The following is a 24777-nucleotide window of genomic DNA, read 5'->3' as shown; positions in this document are numbered from 1 at the left end:
ATCAAGATTGCCAAGAGAAATATCAATAACCTCAGATATGCAGATGACACCACCCTTATGGCAGAAAGTGAAGAAGAACTAAAGAGCCTCTTGCTGAAAGTGAAAGAAGAGAATGAAAAAGTTGGCTTAGAAATCAAAATTCAGAAAACTAAAATCATGGCATCTGGTCCCATCACTTCATGGCAAATAGATGGGGAAACAATGGAAACAGTGCAAGACTTTATTTTCTTGGGCTCCAAAATCACTGCAGATGGTGACTGTAGCCATGAAATCAAAAGACGCTTGCTCCTTGGAAGAAAAGCTATGACCAACCTGAACAGCATATTAAAAAGCGGAGACATTACTTTGCCAACAAAAGTCTGTCTGGTCAAAGCTATGGTTTTTCCAGTAGTTATTGTATGGATGTGAAAGTTGGACTATAAAGTAAGCTGAGTACCAAAGAATTGATACTTTTGAACTGTGATGTTGGAGAAGACTCTTGAAAGTCCCTTGGATTGCAAGGAGATCCAACCAGTCCATCCTAAAGGAAATCAGTCCTGAATATTCACTGGAAGGACTGATGATGAAGCTGAAACTCCAATACTCTGGCCACCTGATATGAAGAACTGACTCCTTTGAAAAGACCCTGATTCTGTGAAAGATTGAGGGCAGGAGGAGAAGGGGACGACAGAGGATGAGATGGTTGGATGGCATCACCGACTCCATGGACATGAGTTTGAGTAAACTCCGGGAGGTGGTGATGGATAGGGAGGCCTGGCGTGCTGCAGTCCATGGGGTCACAAATAGTCAGACACGACTGAGCAGCTGAACTATACACTCCACCCACACACACTCTCATGCATGGGGCTGGCAGGTGAGGTTGTGGCTGGAGCGTAGGAACTGAATTCAGCCAGGGCTTCATTCCCAAAGCTTGAGTAGACCAAGAGAGGGTACTTTTTTACAACTCACCAGCCAGGAGAGGGTATCTTTTTGTAACTTGCACAAAAGCACCATTTTGCTGGCAGCTGCCATGCTTAACGCACACTTCTACTTGCACCACTTAAGACACAACCAACAAGAGCAAACTTTGAATTGGCTTCTGTCTCATACAGGAAGAATTCCCAGAATGCGCGGCACTCACCAACCTGCAACCTGAGGGACAAGTTCCCATCTTAGACCCCAATGGACAAGGATGCTCCCCTCTTGGCTTGTAGGTCTAAAGGAACCAACCCTCACCAACCTTAAAATGTAGCCTCCTCCCTCTTCTAGGACTGAAAATAGGCCTTGGAAAAGCTCTCTCTATTATCCTTCACAGCAGTTTGCAGTACACAGCATTAAATTCTGTTCATGGGATGCCAAATAGCCAGTCAATTCATTAAAAATGCAATCATTCATGCAGACCTTTGGTCTTCACACAATGCTAGTCACCCATCTGACAAACCTGACCAAATGGATTCAGCATTTTTTGGTCATGAAGCCCTGATCTGTAATAACAGGGTAGTAGGAGATAGAAAAGAAAAGGAAATGATAAAAGGGTTTTTGAAAGCAAGTAATACTATTGTCATTAGATTCTCAGGCATAGCTCTGGATGCTGGCATTAATGCTGCCTTTTCTTTTCTAAAAAGCAGAGTGAGTGAACACCACCCCCAGATCCCCCCTCCCTTGGCTCCTTGCCTCCCAGTGGGCCAACCCCTCCCGCCGCACCCTGGGTCAGAGCTAACTCGGGGAGAGGGCTGAGAAAGTGTCAAATGAGGAGGACAAGATCTGAGCGAGCGGTGAGAATACGGGTCCTCCGCAACGATCCCGGGAATAATGCAACCAAATTCATTCACCAGGGAGTTCTTTAAGTGGCTCTCAAATGGCACCCATCACACAGGCAAGCCTCCGAGTCTTTGCAGCAAGCACAATAGGTACCGGATGAGTCACAGGCACCTTGGATTTTTTAGTTTGCATCTAAATAAGCACTTTATATTTGCAACGGGCTTTCCAGTCATTTGCAAAAAGCTTTCTCCTTCAACAATTCCACGAGGGGAGTCCACAGAACTAAAGATTTATTGAGCCCCCTGTCTGACCAAATAAAAGGTGGTGAAAAGCAGCGCTCACAGAGCTCGGGGGCTCATTAAACCCAGGCGGGGAGTCAGACTCAGGCCCTCCCTCCCGTCCCAGCCTCCTGCCTCCCCTGCTGTAGCGTTCTCAGGACGCACCCTCCTCAGTTCCCACACACACACCTCCCACCGGCCGATAGGGCTCCAGGCCGAGGTCAAATTTCCGTGAGGACCCGAGACCTTCAGTAAAGTGGCAACCCCACGAACCACAGTCACAGAATTGGAAGTCAGAGGGACAGTAAGAGTTTAACTTGTTGGTGCAGGAATGAGTTAAACTAAATGCTCACCGGGGTCCCACAGCCTCTTAGGTCTGAGCCTAGAACCTGAATCTCCCGATTCCCACACCACCCCTCTGTCTGTGCCAACAAGTGGCCCCTTCATTGTTGGAGGTGAGGATGGGGCTCAGAGGGAGGGGCCTCTGGCCAGGCTGGCACCCAACTTTCTAGGTGCCATTTCCTGGGAGTAAATCAGGCACATCTCCTTTGTCTTCAATGTCCTGGCTACCGCTCTGCTGGTCCTAACATGAGTGAATCTAAAAGCAATAGCAGTAGAAATACTGCGTTGGCCAAAAAGTGCATTCAGATTTTTCCATACCATCTTAAGGAAAAATCACATGAACTTTTTGGGCAACCCAATGGCTACTGTTTCTTTCGCATGTATTATGAGCCAGGCACCGAGAGCCTGTCATTATGCTGACCCTCACAACACCCCAGCAAGGCAGGTGTATTACCTGCATTCCGCAAGTGAAGAGTCTTACGGTTAGACTGTGCAGGTAAGCTTGCCCAGATCTCACAGCTGGTAGGTGAAGGAGGACAGACCCAGGCATCCTCTTTCTCCTCCAGCTCAGTGCCATTCTCAGAGGCTTAGCCACACTCTGAGTCATGCTGCCTGGCTCGAAATCCTGGCTCTACCACTCCACAGGCTTCCCTGCCTACAGTGTAGGAGACCAGGGTGTGATCCCTTGGTTGGGAAGATCCTCTGGAGGGCATGGCAGCCCAGTCCAATATTCTTGCCAGAAGAATCCCATGGACAGAGGAGCCTGGTGGGTTCTGGTCACAAAGAGTCCGACATGACTGAGCAACTAACACTTTCACTTTTTTTTTTACCAGTTCATAGCAGTGTTCATAGACCTTGAATAAGTCAATTAACCTTCCTGGGCCTCAGTGCCCTTCCATTTAGTGGGGATATAGCAGAATGGTTGTCATGAAGAACAAATGAGTTAATGTTTGTAGAGCACTTCAAATTGTTGCTTGACTCGGAGAAAGTGCTGTATACTTGTTTCAGAAGTAAATAAACTTAATGTTCCCTGATAATCAGGAATAAGGTGCAGACACCCCCCTCCCCAAAACTGATTGGTATGAACAGTTACAGATCCCCTGGGCTAGCACAATAATAATGACAACAATAATAATACTGTTTTTTGAATGCTTAATAGGTACTGGGCATTGTGCTAAAAAAACTTCACAGATATCATCTCATTCAATACCCAAAACAGCCCTATCGGGCGGAAACATTATCCCCACTGTGCGGATGAGGAAATTGGGTCTCAACGAAGTCATATCTCTGGTCCACGGCCCCACAGTTCAGCGGCAGGCCAAGTGGGATTCAGACGCTAATCAGCCTGTTTTCCAACGCCCATTGACTTACGACTGAGCTCACCGCCAGTTTTTCCCGCCACTACAGCAAGGACCCAGAAAGCTAAGAGCTCAAAGGGAGGGGGCCTGGCCAAGCGCGCTGCCATCGGGACCACGCACGCAGCGCACTGGAGCTTGGCTGAGGACCTGGACGCGCGGGGGAGGGCATCGGGCCCACGCCCAGCCCTGCCTTGGCCTGAGGCCGGTCATCTGCCATCGATTCGGGGCCAGAGCAGAGGCTAAGCAGTCTGCTTGAGTGGGAATTCGGGGTCCCTGCAGGGCTGCAGGAACCAGGGGGGTCTCCCGAGCTTTCCCGCCCCACCTCCCCACGGTGCCTGGAGAGCCCCCAGGTGAGCCGTGAACTTCTCACCCCGCCGCGCGGGAGGAGCTCTTGCTGCATTCTGGCGCCCTCCGGTGGCCAATGCCGGAACAGCCTCTAGGTCTCAGCCCATTGTGGCAAGCTTCCTGGAGGAAAAGCCCTGGAAGCAAATTGGGGTGAGGGGTGGGGGTTGTCACTTATTCTAAAAATTTAATCATGTTTTAAAATTAAGAAAAAATATTAATGTAACAGTGGCAAGATGTAGTCTCATCTCTCACTTCTAACCCAAGTTCACAGGAGTTTTTGACACAGAAATATTCCCCAATGCAGACTTTCTCCAGCTTGTCTAATCAAAAGATACACTTGCTTGTTAAAAATACGCACTTCTGGAGTAAAACAAATATCCAAGGGTGTGGCCTTGAAATATGCATTTTAACAGGACCCGCAGAAAATTAATAGAATCAAGCTACTTGGGGAACCTCAGTTCCAGGCAGCTGGTTGCTCTCAAAGTACAAAACACCCTTCAATACCATGTTTCCTGAAGAAGCCCACAAGGCCTCGTGCATGCGTGCTCAGTCACTAAGACGTGCCCAACTTTTTGAAACCCCGTGGACTGAGGCTGCTAGCTAGGCTCCACTGTCCATGGGATTTCCAGGCAAGAATACTGGAGTGGATTGCCATTTCCTTCTCCAGGGGATCTTTCTGACACAGGGATTGAACTCTCATCTCCTGCTTGGCAGGCAGATTCTTTACCACTGCACCCCCTGTGAAGTCCCCACAAGGCCTCAGAGATTTGCAATGCCCTGGAGAAGCAGCGGGGCAGCCAGAAGAGACCTGGCTTCTGCCACCACTAGCTATGGGAAGTTGTTTTCATCATGTAATCACTCAGTGGTAGTGCTCCCTACGCTTACTGATTCATTGAATAAATTAGAACCTCCAAGAAGTTGCTGAACGTTAAAGCCTATTTAGGAAAATGAGCAACTATCAGTGGTGGACTTGGAGTCAGCTCATAATGGCCAGTGAGAGCTGATGGCAAAACTTTAGGAGCTTTTTGAGGCAGTTACTAACCCATTGGTGTAACTTGAAATGGACAATGGTGGGAGTATTTGTACCATATAAATTGGCAAATGGTATAAATTAAGGCTCTTTTTCACCTGCAGAGCCAGTTTTTAGGCATTTAGCAGCATATCACTGAATGAATGGGATGGTCAGGTTCTTCTACATCAAAGGTAATTATGTAAATGAAGGCCTGGGTCCAGCTGCAGGTCTGAAGGGCAAGAAGTGCATCTTACCTTTTCTTCCCGACCCTCAGCAGGTGTTCGGCCAGGGCAGCTACAGGACTCAAGGCTCAGCCTCTCCTCCGAGGTGCCTCAAGGGGTCACTGCTCAGGGTCAGGCCCCGGTAGATGTATTTGGCTTGAAGCCCCAGCAGAGTCTGAAGTCCTGAGCAGAGCGAGAGCCTGGAGGAGTCCCACGCATTATTTGCCTGCTCCTTCATCTCCAAGTTAGGAATTCAAGGGAGGATTTATAGTGTATGTGCATCAGGAGAAGGAAACTGGGCCATCATGGGCCGTCCTTGGGGTTGGTGGTGGGATCTAAATTTGACCTTACTAAATAAGGGCTCTGTTTTTCCCTCTTGAGAAAGAACCACCTCTGTCACATGCCAGGGTGCTAACACCAAGTTCTATCAAGTCTTCATCCATCTTCACCCTCGGACCTGACTTGGAAGGCTATTTGGGGACACAAATGTTAACACATGAACTCTTAAGGCCAGATACACAAGAGGTAGATGAGTCAGGTGGCTGGAGCATTGGGGAACCCTGCCCCACCCCCTCCAGCTCAGGGTCTGTCCTTCCTCAGCCCCAAGCCTTGAGGTGCACAAGAGGAGCTAAGGGGGTTCCTGCTCTGCATCTGGCCTCCAGGTTCCCTGAATACCGAGAGGACAATGAAAATTTGAGCCTATGTGCTATTTACAATAGCCAAGATAAATGTCCATCAACAGATGAATGGATAAAGAAGCTGTGGTACATATACATAGTGGAATACTACTCAGCCATAAAAATGAATGAAACAATGTTATTTACAGCAACATAGATGGACCTAGAGATTATTATACTAAGTCAGACAGAGAAAAACAAATATCATATGATATCACTTATATGTGGAATCTAAAAAATGGTACAAATGGACTTATTTACAAAACAGAAACAGACTCACAGACGTAAAATACAAACAAGATTACCAGAGGGGAAAGGTGGGTGGGATGGATCAGTTAGGAATTTGGGAGTAGCAAATACTCCCAAATACTCCCAAATACACTACTATATATAAAATAGATAAACAACAAGGACCTACTATGTAGCAAGGGACCTATGCTCAATGTTTTGTAATAACCTATATGGGAAAAGAATCTGAAAAAGTGTGCATGTGTATATATATGCATGCTAAGTTGCTTCAGTGGTGTCCAACTCTTTGCGACCCTATGGACCATAGCCCACCAGGCTCCTCTGTCCATGGAATTCTCCAGGCAAGTATACTGGAGTGGGTTGCCATGCCCTCCTCCAGGGAATCTTCCCAACCCAGTGATCAAATATGCATCTCTTAAGTCTCCTTCATTGGCAGGTGGGTTCTTTACCACTAGCACCTCCTGGGAAGCCCATACACACACACACACACAAACACACATATATATATATATATATATATAAATGTCACTTTACTATACACCTGAAATTAACACATCATTGTAAATCAACTATACTTCAATAGTAAATAAATAAATGTTCAGCATTTGTAGACTCAGCTATATATATTAGATCCCTTGAGCTGGGATAGAATTAGAATTGTCCTCTTTTGGGGTAGGATACCTACAGGATCCATGAGGCAATCAGTCTACAGCTTCTTACTACTTGCTTTGTGCAAGGACGTATATGGAATACCAAGGCTATAAGATGAGTTGAGCCATTAAGTAGCTTAAATCATATGGAGTCTATCTCTCTCTAGCCATGAGGTAAGTTCACTAGTGAGGCAAGACACTGCATGCAGAAGAGCAATGTGATTGATTGGCAGAGGAGTGCTATACATTTAGAGTTAGAGGTCTTCATAAGATGGAAGGACTGGGATGGTTACTGAGAGCTGATCTGAGATTAAAGGAGAGAAAATATGAGCTACCTGGGGAAGGAAAAGGGATAATGGATTGAAAAAAGACTATTGAAGATTACCAATCACTAACATGGGTTACATGGCTAACATGCCTGGAGTTATAAGTAAGTGTCAAGGACCCATAGGAGGTCAATTGGCAAGACAAGTATTTGTTTTCTGTTGCTGTGCAACAAATTATCACAAATGTAGTGACTTAAACTATATCCATTTTTTATCTCATGGGTTAAAAGTCTGTGCACAGTGTAGGTTCTCTGCTCAGGATCTCACGAGGCTGAAAATGGGTATAGGCTGACTTGTGTTTTCATCTTTCAAATGTATTCGGGTATCAGTAGAATCCAGTTGCTGGCAATTATGACAGAGGCTCCCACTTTCTTAGTGGTTGTCAACCAGGGGCTGGTCTCAGCTCCTGTAGGCCTTGTGCTGTCCCCTGCCAAATGATTTTTCCCAAACACGGCAGGTTGCCTCTTCAAGGCCAGGAGGATAATTTCTCATGCTTTGACTCTCTCTTACTCAGGAAGTACTGAGTTCCTTTTAAGGGCTCACCCAATTAGGCCCAGCCACCCAGAATCATCTCCCTTTTGGTTAACTCAATCTGTTGACTTGTAGTCTAGTCACAGGAGTTCTGCTAGTTCTACAGTGCATGAACCTTGGACGCCATCTTAGAATTCTGCCTATCTTAGACAGTTGTCAGCTGAGGGGCCATGGGGTGGGGAGGACATAATGAAATCTATTTTGGAGCCTAGCACAGAAAACCAGCCAGGAGGCTGTGGCCATCACAGAGGAAGGTGGTAGAAGTGCATGGATAAATGGGGAAGTTACTATAATGCATAAATTTATAGGACCTGCTGTCCTTCTGCCTAAAATGCTTTTCTCCCGCTTTCCCTCATGGCTGGCTCCCTCTCACCCCACTCATTTCCTCCCATCTTGTGTCAGTTTGCCCCTTCTTTACATCCTCCTCTACCCTTAAACATGTCACCCAGCTTAATTCTTTCATGATAGTTTTCATTTTATATTAATATTTTTTTCATCCATCCACTCCACTTACCTCCAAGCTCAATAAGGACAGAGACTGTTGTCCCATTTGCACATCTTGGTATTTCCAGAATAAGGCCTGGTATATAGTAAAGAACCCAATAAATGCTGGATGAATGAAAGGTTAAATGAATGGATGAGCAAATGATAAGGAAAGGCCAAAGAAATGTCAAAAAGCCTGAGTGTTGGGTATGGATATCTTGAAGAAAGGCAAGAAGTGGAGCCAGATTAAGAAATGTAGGGAAACAGAAAGATCTATTTCAGATAGTTTGAGTTTGGGACAACCATGGAACAACTGTGCAGGTAAGTCCAATAAGCAGCTGGAAATGTGTGTGTGGCGATACCACAGAAAAGACAATATCTAACAAGAATAAAAAACTGCTTTGACCATGTAAAAGCATGTGCTGTAGACTGAATGTTTACATCCCCCACCCCCAAATTCATATAATAAAATCCTAACCACCACTGTGATGGTACTAGGAAGTGGAACCTTTTGGTGGTGATTAGGAATCCACCCTCATTAATGGGATTTGCCCTTATAAAAGAGACTCCAGAGAGCTTGCCTCACCCTTCCGACCATGAGAAGTGAAGTTGCTCAATCGTGTCCAACTCTTTGAGACCCCATGGACTATAGCCCACCAGGCTCCTCTGTCCATGGGATCCTCCAGGCAAGAATACCAGAGTGGGTTGCCAGTTCCTTCTCCAGGGGATCTTCCCGACCCAGGGATCAAACCCAGGTCTCCCGCATTGTGGGCAGATGCTTTAACCTCTGAGCCACCAGGGAAGGGAGAACACAGCAAGAAGATGGCTACCCACCAGCCAAGCAGTGGGTTTAACACCAGATACCAAACCTACCAGCACATTAATCCTGGACTTCCCAATCTCCTGAACTGTGAAAAATAAATATTTATTGTTTAAGTCACCCAGTGGTATTTTTGATAGAGCAGTCTGAACAGACTAAGACAGCATGAAAAGTTGATTTTAAAATAAGCCTTCATTAGATATTACTCATCTCTATTTACAAAATCTCTGCTACTTGGAATAGTTGTCACTGAAGGGTTAGAATTAATGTTAGGATACAAGCAGGAATAAACATCCTCTTCGGGCACAGTTCCATTATTATCTGAAAACTGTGGAAGAAAATAAAGGCACACAAACCAGCACCTAGACTCTTCAGGATTAAGGGTGTCAGGGTGTGTGAATACAGGGCTGGGATATGCTGGGCCACCAGCATTCCTGATACCCTCGTGGATATATAAGAAGCTCGCTGACAACCCAGTGTCGCTATGCTATGCTTTTCACTCTTTCTTCCTTTCTCTGCTCACCTCCCTCAATGAGTCCTTCATCTGTCTTATCTCAGTCTTTCTGCTGTGTTCACTCAAAGACCCCTTTCTCCCTTAAGTTTGTCCAACCAAATTATTTTTCTCCTTCCGCATGTATCAACCTGATTATTTATCTAGTAACCTTTTTCAACCTGTCTTTTGACACTTTCTTATCATACCTATTCTCTACCCCCTTCCTTTCACAGGTACACTGCTGTGGTCATGCCAGTTCACTACCAGCAAGGCACAGGACAGAGCTCCTGTCGACGTGTGGCCCTCATGATCACAGCTGTCTGGCTGCTGTCCTTTGCTGTGTCTTGCCCTCTCCTCTTTGGCTTCAACACCACAGGTAACAATGACAGTGTCCCTTCCAACACCCAAGTGATTCATAGCACATCTGAATGTCTGTGAGTGGTGTTCATCCCTGAAATGTCTGACCTCAAAGGCAGTATATTTTGTAATCAAATGAGGATCCTATAGACTGCAAAGCACTGGCCTCTATTGATTATAAATAAAATAGAAAGCAAAATCTCTTCAATTAATGGTGCAGGAGCCATATTCTGCCCCAATTAACGAAGTCTGGCTTACTCCTATTTTGAAAGAAATACTATTGTATTCATTTGAAGAAATATGCCAGTTAAAAAAACTATGCTATATGAATAATTCAGGTGAGATTTGTTAATGAAAAGATGATAACTTGTAATGAATTTACAGCACAAAGTAGCATATCATAAAAGCCCTTGAGCAGGGTATACATTTCTAGCTTTTTACTCAATAAGAATCATTTCTAGCATTTGGGAACTAGGATACATTTGTGAATTATTGGAGGATGTATTTTATATTTTTAATATACAGAAATTTTTGACCATGGTGCTTGGCACATGGTACATCTTCTATTGGATAGATGGATGGTTGGCAGGATGGATGGACAGATGGATGGATGGATGGATGGATGGATGGATGGATGGATGGATGGACAAATGGATGAAAAATGTGTTTATCTGACATGTCCAGGACTTTAAATACAATACTGATCCAAATTTATACCTCATGTGCTTCAGTGCCTTTCGCCTCTATTCTATGACCATCTTTCAGCCTCAGGAATTTCATGTGTTGAATGAAAACTGTTAGCACATATAGTAAAGTTACAGGTATTGACAGTAAACACTGAGTATTTACTAAGAGATAACTACTTAATTCCTCTTCTAGTGTTCATCTGGATTTCTTACTTTGTCCATTTGAATTGGTTCATTCAATTCCTACTGTGTTCTATTTTTATGAATTTCTGGTATACAAGTACATAGCTATGTACTTATGTGTACAGATATATGTAACATATTACATATAAATTCAGGTAAATCTTAACTTATAAATAGTCTTCAAAGAGTCATTTGCTGGACAATTATTTAGAAGTCAGAATACATTTAGGAAGGCAGAGGCCCTGGAGTCAGAAAAACCTAGATTCAAACTTCAATTCTACTACTTAACAGCTGTATCTGTTTGAACAAGTTACTTAACTTTTCTAAGTTAAGCTTCCTTATTAACAAATTTGGGGTAATAATATAGTAGAGCATAAACGAACAAAATCAAATATTTGGACTAGGTCTATGTATTTAGTTAGGAAGTTTTCAGCATTTATTTTTATATATGGCCTCTTGCAAATAAGTGCAGCAACTTCATCTCTAAAATTACATGTTATGTTGAACTCTTTGTAAAAGATGAGATATTACTGCATGTGTCATATGTCTTTACTTATTACTGTTCAGAGTTGTAATCAAACCGTGTATATTTTTATATGTGATTCAGGGTGAATTTTGACTCTATAATTTTCATTGACTCTAGAATCTAAGCCTACATATGCTATAACTTCACTCCACCTCCTTCATGCAGCTTTTTTTTACAATAAAGTGAAGATTAAATTGGGATAACATACATGAACGTGCCAAGCACATATCCCCTGCTCAAAGTGAGGCTTGCTTCTCTGCCATATTAGAGGTTAAATGGAGAAGTCATCCAATGAAGATGTGCCTGGTTAATTCAGGGTGCTCCTAAAATATGATGTTGTTATCATCCTTGCATTACTTTTTACCATTTCCCATTACCACTTACCAATGACACAGTATATATACAAACACGCATGTGCACACACATACACATACATAGGCAACATTCTCTAACATAACAATAGAGGTTGACTCTGGCACTCAAATACCATTTCGATGAGTCTAAATGTGCTTTGGGCATTAGTCTGATAACTAAGCCACCCTCTATATCCATGTTTCTATAAGAAAATGCCTTCTGGACTTCCCTGGTGGTCCAATGGCTAAGACTGTGCTCCCATGCAGGGGCCTGGGTTCTATCCCTGGTCAGGGAACTAGATCTTACATGCCATAACTAAGAAGTCTCATGCCACAACTAAGACCCAGCACAGCCAAATAAATAAATAAACACTTTTTTTTTTAAAGAGAAAATACCTTCTAAATTTGGAATCTGCAGTATGGGGCACTCACTACCACTGCTAGACCAAGGTGGTCCTTACCTGGCCAGCAGCAAGCCTCCAGCAATGTTTGCTGGGCAGAGTGATTCCTCTTACTCATTCTTGGAGGCTGGCAGGGGCAGTCTTACTCTTGCTCACACACACACACACACACACACACACACTGGTAACAGTCTCAAAATCCGACATTAGACAGAGTTCCCAGTTAATGTGAACATGTAAAGTGAAGAAGAATGATGAGCTAATTGCAGTCTTGTTGCCACCAGTGAGATCATAATTGTTCCAGAAACAAAACTTTCCAAAAGGATTTTCAAATATAGAATTGAGAAGGCAAAAAAGACTCGTGACTTAACACAGGTCACAAGCTTTAGTATAGGCTCACCTTAGTATAGCCTTAGTATAGGCTCACTTCTCTCTCATCTCTTTCTCTCTTACTTTTCAATGTATTCATTAGACTATAGTAAGTGAAAGTGAAAGTGAAAGTCACTCAGTTGTGTCCAACTCTTTGTGACCCCATGGACTACACAGTCCACGTAATTCTCCAGGCCAGAATAGTGGAGTGAGTATCCATTCACTTCTCCAGGGGATCTTCCCAACCCAGGGATTTAACCCAGGTCTCCTGCATTGCGGCCCAGATTCTTTACCAACTGAGCCATCAGGGAAGCCCAGACTATAATAAGCTCTCCACTTATTCATATACTGTGTTAAATTCTCTGGGCCATTATAAAAGCCCAATAGATATTGGTCAGTGTTACTATTATTATGTATTAGAAAAAGTTCCTCTGCTTCAAAATATAACTGTGCCCTTGCTCCAAGGAAATCTAAACAGTGGTAGTTCTGCTGGTGGTCAGAGAGGAGCCTAGTCATCTCATTCTAGAACACTGGTTAGAGAATTTGTGAGCAGGACTCAAGGCAGAGAAGCCCAGCCATCTTCCTTTGCCTCGTCTGACCTTCACAGCATAACTTCACTATTGATATAGTGATATATTGCATCTATAAGGAAGTTCCCAAGTTATATTGAAAGCCCAATAGAAATGATCTCTCCACCATTTTTTCTTACCCCTCCTCATGTGAGAAGTAGAGGAGAAAGGGGCAGTATACTGCCAACACCTGATAGTGGAAGTCACTGGACTTCTACTAAATGCAGCACAAAACACAACCTTCTGGCAGAGCTCTTCTTTTTTTAAATTTCTTTTTTCTTTTCCTAAATTAAGGAATGCACATACTTGGCTGCATCGGGTCTTAGCTGCAGCATGAGTGATCTTTGCTACATCCTGAGGGGTCTTTCACTGCGATGCCCAGATTCTCCAGTTGTGGCGCAGGCGCTCCGGAGCCCATGGGCTTGGTAGCTAGCCGCAGGCTTAGTTGCTCTGAGGTGTGTGGGATCTTAGTTCCCTGACCAACGATCAAACCCGCATCCCCTGCATTGCAAGGTGGATGCTTAACCCCTGGACCACCAATGAAGTCCCCCAGAGTTCATCTTTTAATGAAATGGGCTGCCACGTAGGATTGTGAATTGTCAGAGAACATCAGTTCAGTTCTGTTCAGTTGCTCAGTCATGTCTGACTCTTTGCAACCCCAGGGACTGAGGTAGAGCAAAGTTAAATTGCAGTTTCTTCCTTCTTGGAATCACTCTTATTGCCTGAGAAGGGTGACATGCATTTCTGGATGCACACATAAGGCAGGACCATGGGTTGCAGACAGTTCCAAGGCTGTGGGGCCTGGTCGACCTGTGTTGCCTCAGCTCCCAGCAGAGGCTCAGCAGTCAGGAGTCAAATATCACAGCCTCAAGAGCCCCTAAGGCAGTGGAGGTTGGAGAGTTAGTGCTAGAGAAAACCCTAAAGATCCCTGATCCTTCCATTGCACAAGTCAGAAAAATAACTAGGCTTTAAATTTCTGCTGAAGACAAAGTTGCAGGGCCCTCCCAGAGAGGAGGCCCAGGAGCATTTCAGGACATAAAGCAAGACAAGGATGTGCCTTGATTCACGTTGTCCATGATGACAATATGTTTACTGCCTCTTTTGCAATCGTACCCTTGAGCAGAACAGGGATTCCCTGAAAAGTACACTTGCCTGTATTCAGCCACCACCTGCCCCACACTTGATTCAAACTTGGAGACCTGGCATTCTCAGCACAGAAGCCTTCCTCCTTTCTCTCCCTGCATTCTACGCCTCCACACCAGCAGGCCCTTTTCCAGGGGCTGGATCCTTCCTGGGAGCCTCTGCTCTGTTACTCTGTGACACTCCACCCAGCCTCCCAGGCCTCGCCCCTCTGTGACACAGCATAGCATACAGAAAGGACTGTCTGTCTGTCTAGATTGTGAGCTTCTTCAAGTGTAGACACTGAGTCTTACTCATCTTTGTGGCCCCAGTGTAGGTGGTGTCTGGCATGTAATCATCAGTAAATTTTCTTCTTAAGTGAACTGTGAGCAACACCAAGATGAATTAGGTTTGTATTTCTCCAATATTTAGTGATGTTGAACATCTTTTCATGTGTTTATTGGCCATCTGTGTAAATTGACACAGCCACTATGGAGAACAGTATGGAGATTCCTTTAAAAACTAGGAATAAAACTACCATGAAAATGAAACATTAGTCGCTCATTTGTGTCCGACTCTGCGATCCCATGGACTGTAGCCTGCCAGGCTCCACTGGTCATGTAATTATTCAGGGAAGAACACTGGAGTGGGTAGCTGGTCCTTTCTCCAGGAGATCTTCCCAACCCAGGGATCAAACCTGGGTCTCCTGAACTGCAGGCAGATTCTTTACCACCTAAGCCATCTGGGAAGTGAACTACCCCAACAATCCCACTACTGGGCCTATACCCTGAGAAAAATCATAATTGAAAAAGACACATGTACCCTAATGTTCATAGCACCACTATGTACAATAGCTAGCACATGGAAACAACCTAGATGTCCATCAGAAGATAAACGGATAAAGAACATGCAGTATATACACAATGTAATATTCAGTTCAGTTCAGTTCAGTCGCTCAGTCGTGTCCAACCCTTTGCGACCCCATGAATCGCAGCACGCCAGGCCTCCCTGTCCATCACCAACTCCCACAGTTTACTCAAACTCATGCCCATCGAGTCAGTGATGCCATCCAGCCATCTTATCCTATCATCCCCTTCTCCTCCTGCCCCCAATCCCTCCCAGCATCAGGGTCTTTTCCAATGACTCAACTCTTCGCATGAGGTGGCCAAAGTACTGGAGTTTCAGCTTCAACATCAGTCCTTCCAGTGAACATCCAGGACTGATCTCCTTTAGGATGGACTGGTTGGATGTCCTTGCAGTCCAAGGGACTCTCAAGAGTCTTCTCCAACACCACAGTTCAAAAGCATCAATTTTTCGGCGCTCAGCTTTCTTCACAGTCCAACTCTCATATCCATACATGACCACTGGAAAAACCATAGCCTTGACTAGACGGACCTTTGTTGGCAAAGTAATGTATCTGCTTTTTAATAGGTTGGTCATAACTTTCCTTCCAAGGAGTAAGTGTCTTTTAATTTCCTGGCTGCAGTCACCATCTGCAGTGATTTTGGAGCCCCAAAAAATAAAGTCTGACACTGTTTCCACTGTCTCCCCATCTATTTCCCATGAGGTGATGGGACCAGATGCCATGATCTTAGTTTTCTGAATGTTAAGCTTTAAGCCAACTTTTTCACTCTCCTCTTTCAGTTTCATCAAGAGGCTTTTTAGTTCCTCTTCACTTTCTGCCATAAGGGTGGTGTCATCTGCATATCTGAGGTTATTGATATTTCTCCCAGCAATCTTGATTCCAGCTTGTGCTTCTTCCAGCCCAGCGTTTCTCATGATGTGCTCTGCATATAAGTTAAATAAGCAGAGTGACAATATACAGCCTTGACATACTCCTTTCCCAATTTGGAACCAGTTTGTTGTTCCATGTCCAGTTCTAATTGTTACTTCCTGACCGGCATACAGGTTTCTCAAGAGGCAGGTCAGGTGGTCTAGTATTCCCATCTCTTTCAGAATTTTCCACAATTTATTGTCCACACAGTCGAAGGCTTTGGCGTAGTCAATAAAGCAGAAATAGATGTTTTTCTGGAACTCTCTTGCTTTTTTGATGATCCAGTGGATATTGGCAATTTGATCTCTGGTTCCTCTGCCTTTTCTAAAACCAGCTTGAACATCTGGAAGTTCACGTATTGCTGAAGCCCGGCTTGGAGAATTTTGAGCATTACTTTACTAGCGTGTGAGATGAGTGCAATTGTGCAGTAGTTTGAACATTCTTTGGGATTGCCTTTCTTAGGGACTGGAATGAAAACTGACCTTTTCCAGTCCTGTGGCCACTGCTCAGTTTTCCAAATTTGCTGGCATATTGAGTGCAGCACTTTCACAGCATCATTTTTCAGGATTTGAAATAGCTCAACTGGAATTCCATCACATCCACTAGCTTTGTTCATAGTGATGCTTCCTAAGGCCCACTTGGGTTCACATTCCAGGATGTCTGGCTCTAGGTGAGTGATCACACCATTGTGATTATCTGGGTCATGAAGATCTTTTTTGTACAGTTCTTCTGTGTATTCTTGTCACCTCTTCTTAATATCTTCTGCTTCTGTCAGTTCCATACCATTTCTGTCCTTTATCGAACCCATCTTTGCATGAAATCTTTTTTTGGTATCTCTAATTTTCTTGAAGAGATCTCTATAGTCTTTCCCATTCTGTTGTTTTCATCTATTTCTTTGCATTGATCGCTGAGGAAGGCTTTCTTATCTCTCCTGGCTATTCTTTGAAACTCTGCATTCAAATGGGAATATTTTTCCTTTTCTCCTTTGCCTTTCACTTCTCTTCTTTTCACAGCTATTTGTAAGGCCTTCTCAGACAGCCATTTTGCCTTTTTGCATTTCTTTTCCATGGGGACGGTCTTGATCCCTGTCTCCTGTACAATGTCACGAATCTCCGTCCATAGTTCATCAGGCTCTCTGTCTATCAGATCTCGTCCCTTAAATCTATTTCTCACTCCCACTGTATATTCATAAGGGATTTGATTTAGGTCATACCTGAATGGTCTAGTGGTTTTCCCTACTTTCTTCAGTTTAAGTCTGAATTTGGCAATAAGGAGTTCATGATCTGAGCCACAGTCAGCTCCCGGTCTTGTTTTTGCTGACTGTACAGAGCTTCTCCATCTTTGGCTACAAAGAATATAATCAATCTGATTTCGGCGTTGACCATCCGGTGATGTCCATGTGTAGAGTCTTCTCTTGTATTGTTGGAAGAGGGTGTTTGCTATGACCAGTGCGTTCTCTTGGCAAAACTCTATCAGCCTTTGCCCTGCTTCATTCCGTACTCCAAGGCCAAATTTGCCTGTTACTCCAGGTGTTTCTTGACTTCCTACTTTTGCATTCCAGTCTCCTATAATGAAAAGGACATCTTTTTTTGGGTGTTAGTTCTAAAAGGTCTTGTAGGTCTTCATAGAACCGTTCAACTTCAGCTTCTTCAGCGTTACTGGTTGGGGCATAGGCTTGGATTACCGTGATATTGAATGGTTTGCCTTGGAAACAAACAGAGATCATTCTGTCATTTTTGAGATTGCATCCAAGTACTGCATTTCAGACTCTTTTGTTGACCATGATGGCTACTCCATTTCTTCTAAGGGATTCCTGCCCACAGTAGTAGATATAATGGTCATCTGAGTTAAATTCACCCATTCCAGTCCATTTTTAGTTCGCTGATTCCTAGATTGTCGACATTCACTCTTGCCATCTCCTGTTTGACCACTTCCAATTTGCCTTGATTCATGGACCTAACATTCCAGGTTCCTATGCAATATTGCTCTTTACAGCATCAGACCTTGCTTCTATCACCAGTCACAACAACTGGGTATTGTTTTTGCTTTGGCTCCATCTCTTCATTCTTTCTGGAGTTATTTCTCCACTGATCTCCAGTAGCATATTGGGCACCTACCAACCTGGGGAGTTCCTCTTTCAGTATCCTATCATTTTGCCTTCTCATACTGTTCATGGGGTTCTCAAGGCAAGAATTCTGAAATGGTTTGCCATTCCCTTCTCCAGTGGACCACATTCTGTCAGACCTCTCCACCATGACCCGACCATCTTGGGTGGCCCCACACGGCATGGCTTAGTTTCATTGAGTTAGACACGACTGTGGTCCTGTGATCAGATTTGCTAGTTTTCTGTGATTATGATTTTAGTGTGTCTGCCTTCTGATGCCCTCTTGCAACACCTACCATCTTACTTGGGTTTCTCTTACCTCAGACGTGGGGTATCTCTTCACGGCTGCTCCAGCAAAGTGCAGCCGCTGCTCTTTACCCTGGACGAGGGGTATCTTCTCATGGCCGCCCCTCCTGACCTTGAACGTGGAGTAGCTCCTTCAGCCCTCCTGTATATTATACAATATAATATTGTATATTAACACATGTCTATGGAATCTAGTGGAGAAGGCAATGGCACCCCACTCCAGTACTCTTGCCTGGAAAATCCCATGGATGGAGGAGCCTGGTGGGCTGCAGTCCATGGGATCGTGAAGAGTGGGACACGACTGAGCAACTTCACTTTCACTTTTCACTTTTATGCATTGGAGAAGGAAATGGCAACCCACTCCAGTGTTCTTGCCTGGAGAATCCCAGGGATGGAGTCGCACAGAGTCGGACATGACTGAAGTGACTTAGCAGCAGCATAGAATCTAGAAAAATGGTATTGATGGACCTATTTGCAGAGAAGGAATGGAGAAACAGATCTATAGAACAGACTTGTGGACACAGTTGGGGAGGGAAAGAGTAAGATGAACAGAGAAAGTAGCATCAACATATATACACTACCAAGTGTAAAATAGATAGCTGGTGAGAAGTTGCTATATAACACAGGGAAGAGGGGTGTGATGGGGGGATGGGAGGGAGGCTCAAGAGGGAGGGGATACATATATTAATATAATCATGGCTGATTTGTGTTGTTGTATAGCAGAAACCAACACAACATTGTCAAGCCATTTCCCTCCAATTAAAAAATAAATATATATATAAAAAAAGATGAAATTAGACTGCCTATGGAGTACAAGCGGACAATGTGGGTGTCTGAGATGGGACCCTTTCCCCACAGCTTAACAATCAGGCCCTGAGTGCTAATTACACAAAAGTGATGACAGGAAAGGACCGTGAGGCACAAAGGAAGTAGAGCTGCTTCTGACTGAGAAACTCGAGGCATTTAGCCTCCTCAGAGGAGGCAGCATGTAAACTGGGACATGATGAGGGAGGAGGTGGGACCGGCTCCCAGCACTTCTCAAACTTCCATTGTGGATTTGCTGGTGGAGACACCACATGTGATGTGGGGCCGTATTCTGTGCTCCCCACTGAATCCCGTACTTGACCAACTACTTTGCTTTCTCCACTTCTCTCACTCACAGGAGACCCCAGCATCTGCTCCATCTCCAACCCTGACTTTGTCCTCTACTCTTCAGTGGTGTCCTTCTACCTGCCCTTCGGAGTGACTGTCCTCGTCTATGCCAGGATCTACGTGGTGTTGAGACAGAGGAGACGGAAGCGGATCCTCACTCGACAGAACAGCCAGTGCCTCAGTGTCAGACCCGGCTTCCCCCAACAGGTGAGCATCCTGGAGCAGAAGAAGGAAGACGCAACCTCCCGGCCTGTGGCCAGCAGTGCACGCTTTTGCCTGTTATGCCCATCAGGGACACACATCTGCCACCTTTTAACCTGCAGATATTGGCTGGGCCTTAGATGGAGGAAATCCAATCTCAACAGTGCATTGATAGTCTTCCCTAGAGCACCCTTTCTGGGCTTGTTCTGCTTCCTTTCAAAGTCTTTCATTGCCCTCAAATGGCAGCTGTTCAGATATCACACAGGTATGAAGTTTTAGTGTAGAAGCTTTACCATTCACTGCTGCTGGGTTTCCAGGAATGACTTTTTGGCCAGACCATTCACATCAAGAATCACTAGGGGTCTGTTGAAACTTCTTTTCTTTTCTAAATCTGCCTCTGTGTCAAGGCACTAACCAGCTGGTGGAATGGGATGCTGATGGTACATTTTATTAGATCTTTTGAGGCTCTGAAAAGGAAGTTCATTGAAATACTCCAATTGCTTGGGCTGTAAATTCTGCTTACTTCAGTGCCTAGTACATAGTTCAGGTGTATTCATTTGAAGCATGAATGGATATATACCTATCACTTGCAACTGCTAAGCAAGAGATAGCAGGGATATTATACAGCCTCTACCTTCATGGAGTTTAAAACCTTATATATGCAAATAAAACACACCTACACCCAAAATTAGTGAGCAGCCCAAAGCTGAATGGAATGTTTGCCAAAGTGAGATGAAGACAACTAAGCACATAAATATTAAATGCTGGAGAGGTTATGAGAAGATAAAGTCAATATGCTCAGGAAAGGGCTTCATATAGTAAGAACTGGGTTTGATCTTGAAGGTAGGTCCAAACTGGACATCTAGATCAACCTGTAATGACTTGAGTGAGAATCAGAATCTCAAACTGAAAGTCCCAAAGCTTTGGTGGAAAAGGAGTATTGGCCCCCATGAAATAGGACGTCAGGACCCAAGAGTGAGGATATGAACATGTTGTATTCATATAGCATCATCTATATGAGCCAACTATATAGAGCTTAACACACAACTGTTTCTCTTTCTACCCACCCTAGTCTGCCTGTCTACAGTTACACCCCATTCGGCAGTTTTCAATAAGGGCCAGATTTCCATCAGATGCCACGCGGAAAATGGTAAGTAAGCCATGCCTTTGGTTGTAGGAAAAGAATAAGAGACCCTTTCTCAAGACAATGGCTTGATTCAATCCCACTTCCACCCCAAAATGAATTTGGCCCCAGTCTCATACTTGGATTTATGATAAATGACAAACTTGAGAACCTATCCAATTTGAGCTTCAGAATAGGCATTATCAAGTGATATTCCAAAAGCATGTGACTCTTGGGATAGATCCCAATGACTGAAGCCAGTGACTCTTGGATGTGTTGTGGACTTTACTGTCCAGAACCACCTCTATTAGAGGGAAAGGACATCACTGAACCAGACATGGGCAGAGCTAAGAAAAGTAGAAAAAGGAGGCTAATGGGATAATTTCATGTGCCCAATTGCCATCCAATACAGGGAAAACCAAGACATTCTCATAGCCCTAATTCTTATCCTTCCCATTCAAACCAGCCCTGACTCCCCAAGCAAGCCAAGTGCCAAATGGAGCCTAAAAGTGTTGGATAAAAGACCAGTATCCCTCTCCCTAAACTCCACAGCTAAGTAAATATTAGGAATAAAGCTTCAAAAACCCATAACGATGAATGACAGAGCCTTGTTTAATCTCTGTATAGTTCAGTCACTCAGTCATGTCCGACTCTTTGCAACCCCATGGACTGCAGCACGCCAGGCCTCCCTGTCCATCACCAACTCCAGAGTTTATTCAAACTCATGTCCGTGGAGTTGGTGATGCCATCCAACCATCTCATCCTCTGTTGTCCCCTTCTCCTCCCACCTTCAATATTTCCCAGCATCAGGGTTTTTTCAAATGAGTCAGCTCTAGCATCAGGTAGCCAAAGTATTGGAGTTTCAGCTTCAGCATCAGTCCTTCCAATGAATATTCAGGACTGATTTCCTTTAAGATGGACTAGTTGGATCTCCTTGCAGTCCAAGGGACTCTCAAGAGTCTTCTCCAATACCACGGTTCAAAAGCATCAATTCTTCTGCGCTCAGCTTTCTTTATAGTCACGTATGGTCACATCCATACATGACTACTGGAAAAACCATAGCCTTGAATAGATGGGTGTTTGTTGGCAAAGTAATGTCTCTGCTTTTTAATATGCTTTCTACATTGGTCATAACTTTTCTCCCAAGGGGCAAGCGTCTTTTAATTTCATGGCAGCAGTCACCATCTGCAGTTATTTTGGAGCCCCAAAAAATAAAGTCTCTCACTGTTTCCCCATCTATTTGCCATGAAGTGATGGGACCAGATGCCATGATTTTAGTTTTCTGAATTTTGAGTTTTAAGCCAACTTTTTCACTCTCCTCTTTCACTTTCATCAAGAGACTCTTTAATGCTTCTTTGCCTTCTTACACAAGGGTGGTGTCATCTGCATATCTGAAGTTATTGATATTTCTCCTGGCAATCTTGATTCCAGCCTGTGCTTCCTCCAGCCCAGCGTTTCTCATGATGTACTCTGCTTAGAAGTTAAATAAGCACAGTGACAAGATACAGCCTTGACGTACTCCTTTCCCTATTTGGAACCAGTCTGTTGTTCCATGTCCAGTTCTAACTGTTGCTTCCTGACCTGCATATAGATTTCTCAAGAGGCAGGTAAGGTGGTCTGGTATTCCCATCTCTTTCAGAATTTTCCATAGTTTGTTTCCACACAGTCAAAGGCTTTGGTGCAGTCAATAAAGCAGAAGTAGATGTTTTTCGGGAACTCTCTTGCTTTTTTGATGATCCAGTGGATGTTGGCAATTTGATCTCTGGTTCCTCTGCCTTTTCTAAATCCAGCTTGAACATCTGGAAGTTCTTGGTTCACGTACTGTTGAAGCTTGGCTTGGAGAATTTTGAGCATTACTTTGCTAGTATGTGAGATGAGTGCAATTGTGTGGTAGTTTGAACATTCTTTGGCATTGCCTTTCTTTGGGATTGGAATGAAAACTGACCTTTTCCAGTCCTGCGGCCACTGATGTGTTTACCAAATTTGCTGGCATATTGAGTGCAGCACTTTCACAGCATCATCTTTTAGGATTTGAAATAGCTCAACTGGAATTCCATCACTTCCACTAGCTTTGTTCATAGTGATGCTTTCTAAGGCCCACTTGACTTCGCATTCCCACCAGACTTTGTCTGGCTCTAGGTGAGTGATCATACCATCATGACTATCTGAGTCATGAAGATCTTTTTTGTATAGTTCTTCTGTGTATTCTTGCTACTTTTCTTAGTATCTGTATAGTTAACTGACCATTTTTACCAGTTACAGACTCTTGCCGCAAATAATTTTCTTTTAGTAGATAGGTTTAAAGTTACCTACAACAAATCCAAGCTCTGAGAAGGCTCCAAGGGCAAATGAAGGAAAATTAGTGACTACATAGGAGAGATTGGAGAATCAAGACACTGGCATTGTCTGGAGTGTGAAGAATTAGGTTCTGTCCTGCTATCTGCGAATGGAGGGCTCTGCCAGCCAGATCCCAAGGAGTCCAGTGTTTCTTCATGTCAGTCAGAGAGGTAGTGATAAAAGTTTGTAGAGAGAGCTGAAAAATATGCTCACCAATGTGAGAATGGGAAGAATCACTTTCCTTCAGTAGGACAGAATTTCCAAATCTATGAAAGGGAGACAAGCTGCATTAGATGTTCTCCAATGTGAGATTTCATAAGCACTCTCAGAAATTTGTCCCTGGCCCTTTAGTTTCAGAAATAATGCATCTTTTAGAAGATGACTAGATTTCAGCTCAGTCATAAATATAATCTTACAAATGGTCAGCCAGATAAATCACAATATCCTTATGTTAATTATTAGAAAATTCTATTAAAGTTAAAACCAAATTTTTAAAAAACATATTATGATAGAATCCCTACAAACACCTCTGTGAGAAATTTCTAAAACACTAAATTATCTTGAAGCCCACTTGTATTCATTCATTCATTTATTCAACAATGTTTCTAAGTGTGTGCAGTATACTGCCCCTGAGTATTTGGAAGACTATGATTCCTTGAACTAAGGAGAGACTAGTGAAAGTTCTTGGTTGTTGACACTGACTAACATGTAAAAAAGGAATTTACTGGAAGGATATCAAGGAGCTCAAGCTTAACAAGAAGGCTAAAGAACAGCTTCAGAAGATGCTGTTCATGCCTAAGGAAGAATCTGGGTAGAATAGTGAGGACACTGGACACTGACTGTCACCACTGCTAGATGAATTCTGAAGTCTTGCTTCATGAGCAATTTTAAGGTTGTAGGTGCAAATCTCCAGTTGGCTGGGCTTGGTTCATGTGTTCACATGCCAGAGTTCTAGCTGCCCTGTGGAGAGGTCAGGGAGAGTGAATATCTGATTTTCATGGCTTCAGTACGGGTGTTGGGGAGTCTTTCTTCTACTCAAGATTAACGCAGTATCTGAGTTTTCAAACATGAAAAGAAGTGCTGTTGTTGAGCACACACACATCCTCCAAAATACCCAAAATATCTGCATATCATCAGTTTTCTACTCTGAGTCTGCTCACCCCAAACCTATTTCTTTTTTTTTTTTTTTTCTGTTTTATAAATGAGGCTCAGAGACATTTAATTAACTTGCCCAAGGATGCATCTAAGTAATAGGAAGCTGAGATGAAAATCCTGGGTTTTTTAACTTTTTGTTATTGAAAATTTCCAAAGTAAAAAGGTAGAAAGACAAATATAACTAAGCCTTCAGTAGCCATCAGCCAAGCTCAGCAATTATCAGCTCATGGCCCTGTCTTCTTTCAACTACATGCCCATCTACATTCATACACCCCCACTGGATTGTTGTGAAGCAGATCTCAAACGTAATAGCATTTCAACCAAAAATATGCTATAAGACTCTCTAAAGGATATGGACTCTTTTATAAAACATATAACCACAATACCACATCACACTAACAAATTTAATAATAATTCCTCCCTGGTGGCTCATATGGTTAAGAATCTGTCTGCCGTGTAGGAGACCCGGGTTCAATCCCTAGGTCGGGAAGATCCCCTGGAGAAGGGAATGGCTATGCACTCCAGTATGAGGAATCT

The 24777-nt window shown here is 43.7% G+C and overlaps 1 protein-coding gene across 2 annotated transcripts in view; it reads left to right on the top strand.

Annotated features, from left to right (window-relative positions):
- The window catches only part of DRD3 (dopamine receptor D3), a 53135-nt gene that overhangs the window by 25756 nt on the left and 2602 nt on the right, over positions 1-24777 (top strand). Inside the window, exons 4-6 of one of the 2 annotated variants that reach the window (XM_043474904.1) lie at positions 9759-9901; positions 19435-19631; positions 20698-20775. In XM_043474904.1, the coding sequence (XP_043330839.1) occupies positions 9759-9901; positions 19435-19631; positions 20698-20775 (418 nt within the window). The remainder of the gene's footprint in view (positions 1-9758; positions 9902-19434; positions 19632-20697; positions 20776-24777) is intronic. The other variant, XM_043474905.1, reaches the window with a different exon arrangement.

The sequence above is a fragment of the Cervus canadensis genome, chromosome 7 (genome assembly GCF_019320065.1).
Source record: "Cervus canadensis isolate Bull #8, Minnesota chromosome 7, ASM1932006v1, whole genome shotgun sequence".
Classification (NCBI taxonomy): Eukaryota; Metazoa; Chordata; class Mammalia; order Artiodactyla; family Cervidae; genus Cervus; species Cervus canadensis.
The sequence above is the reverse complement of the archived record's forward strand: the minus strand, read 5'-3'. Positions and strand labels throughout refer to the sequence as shown.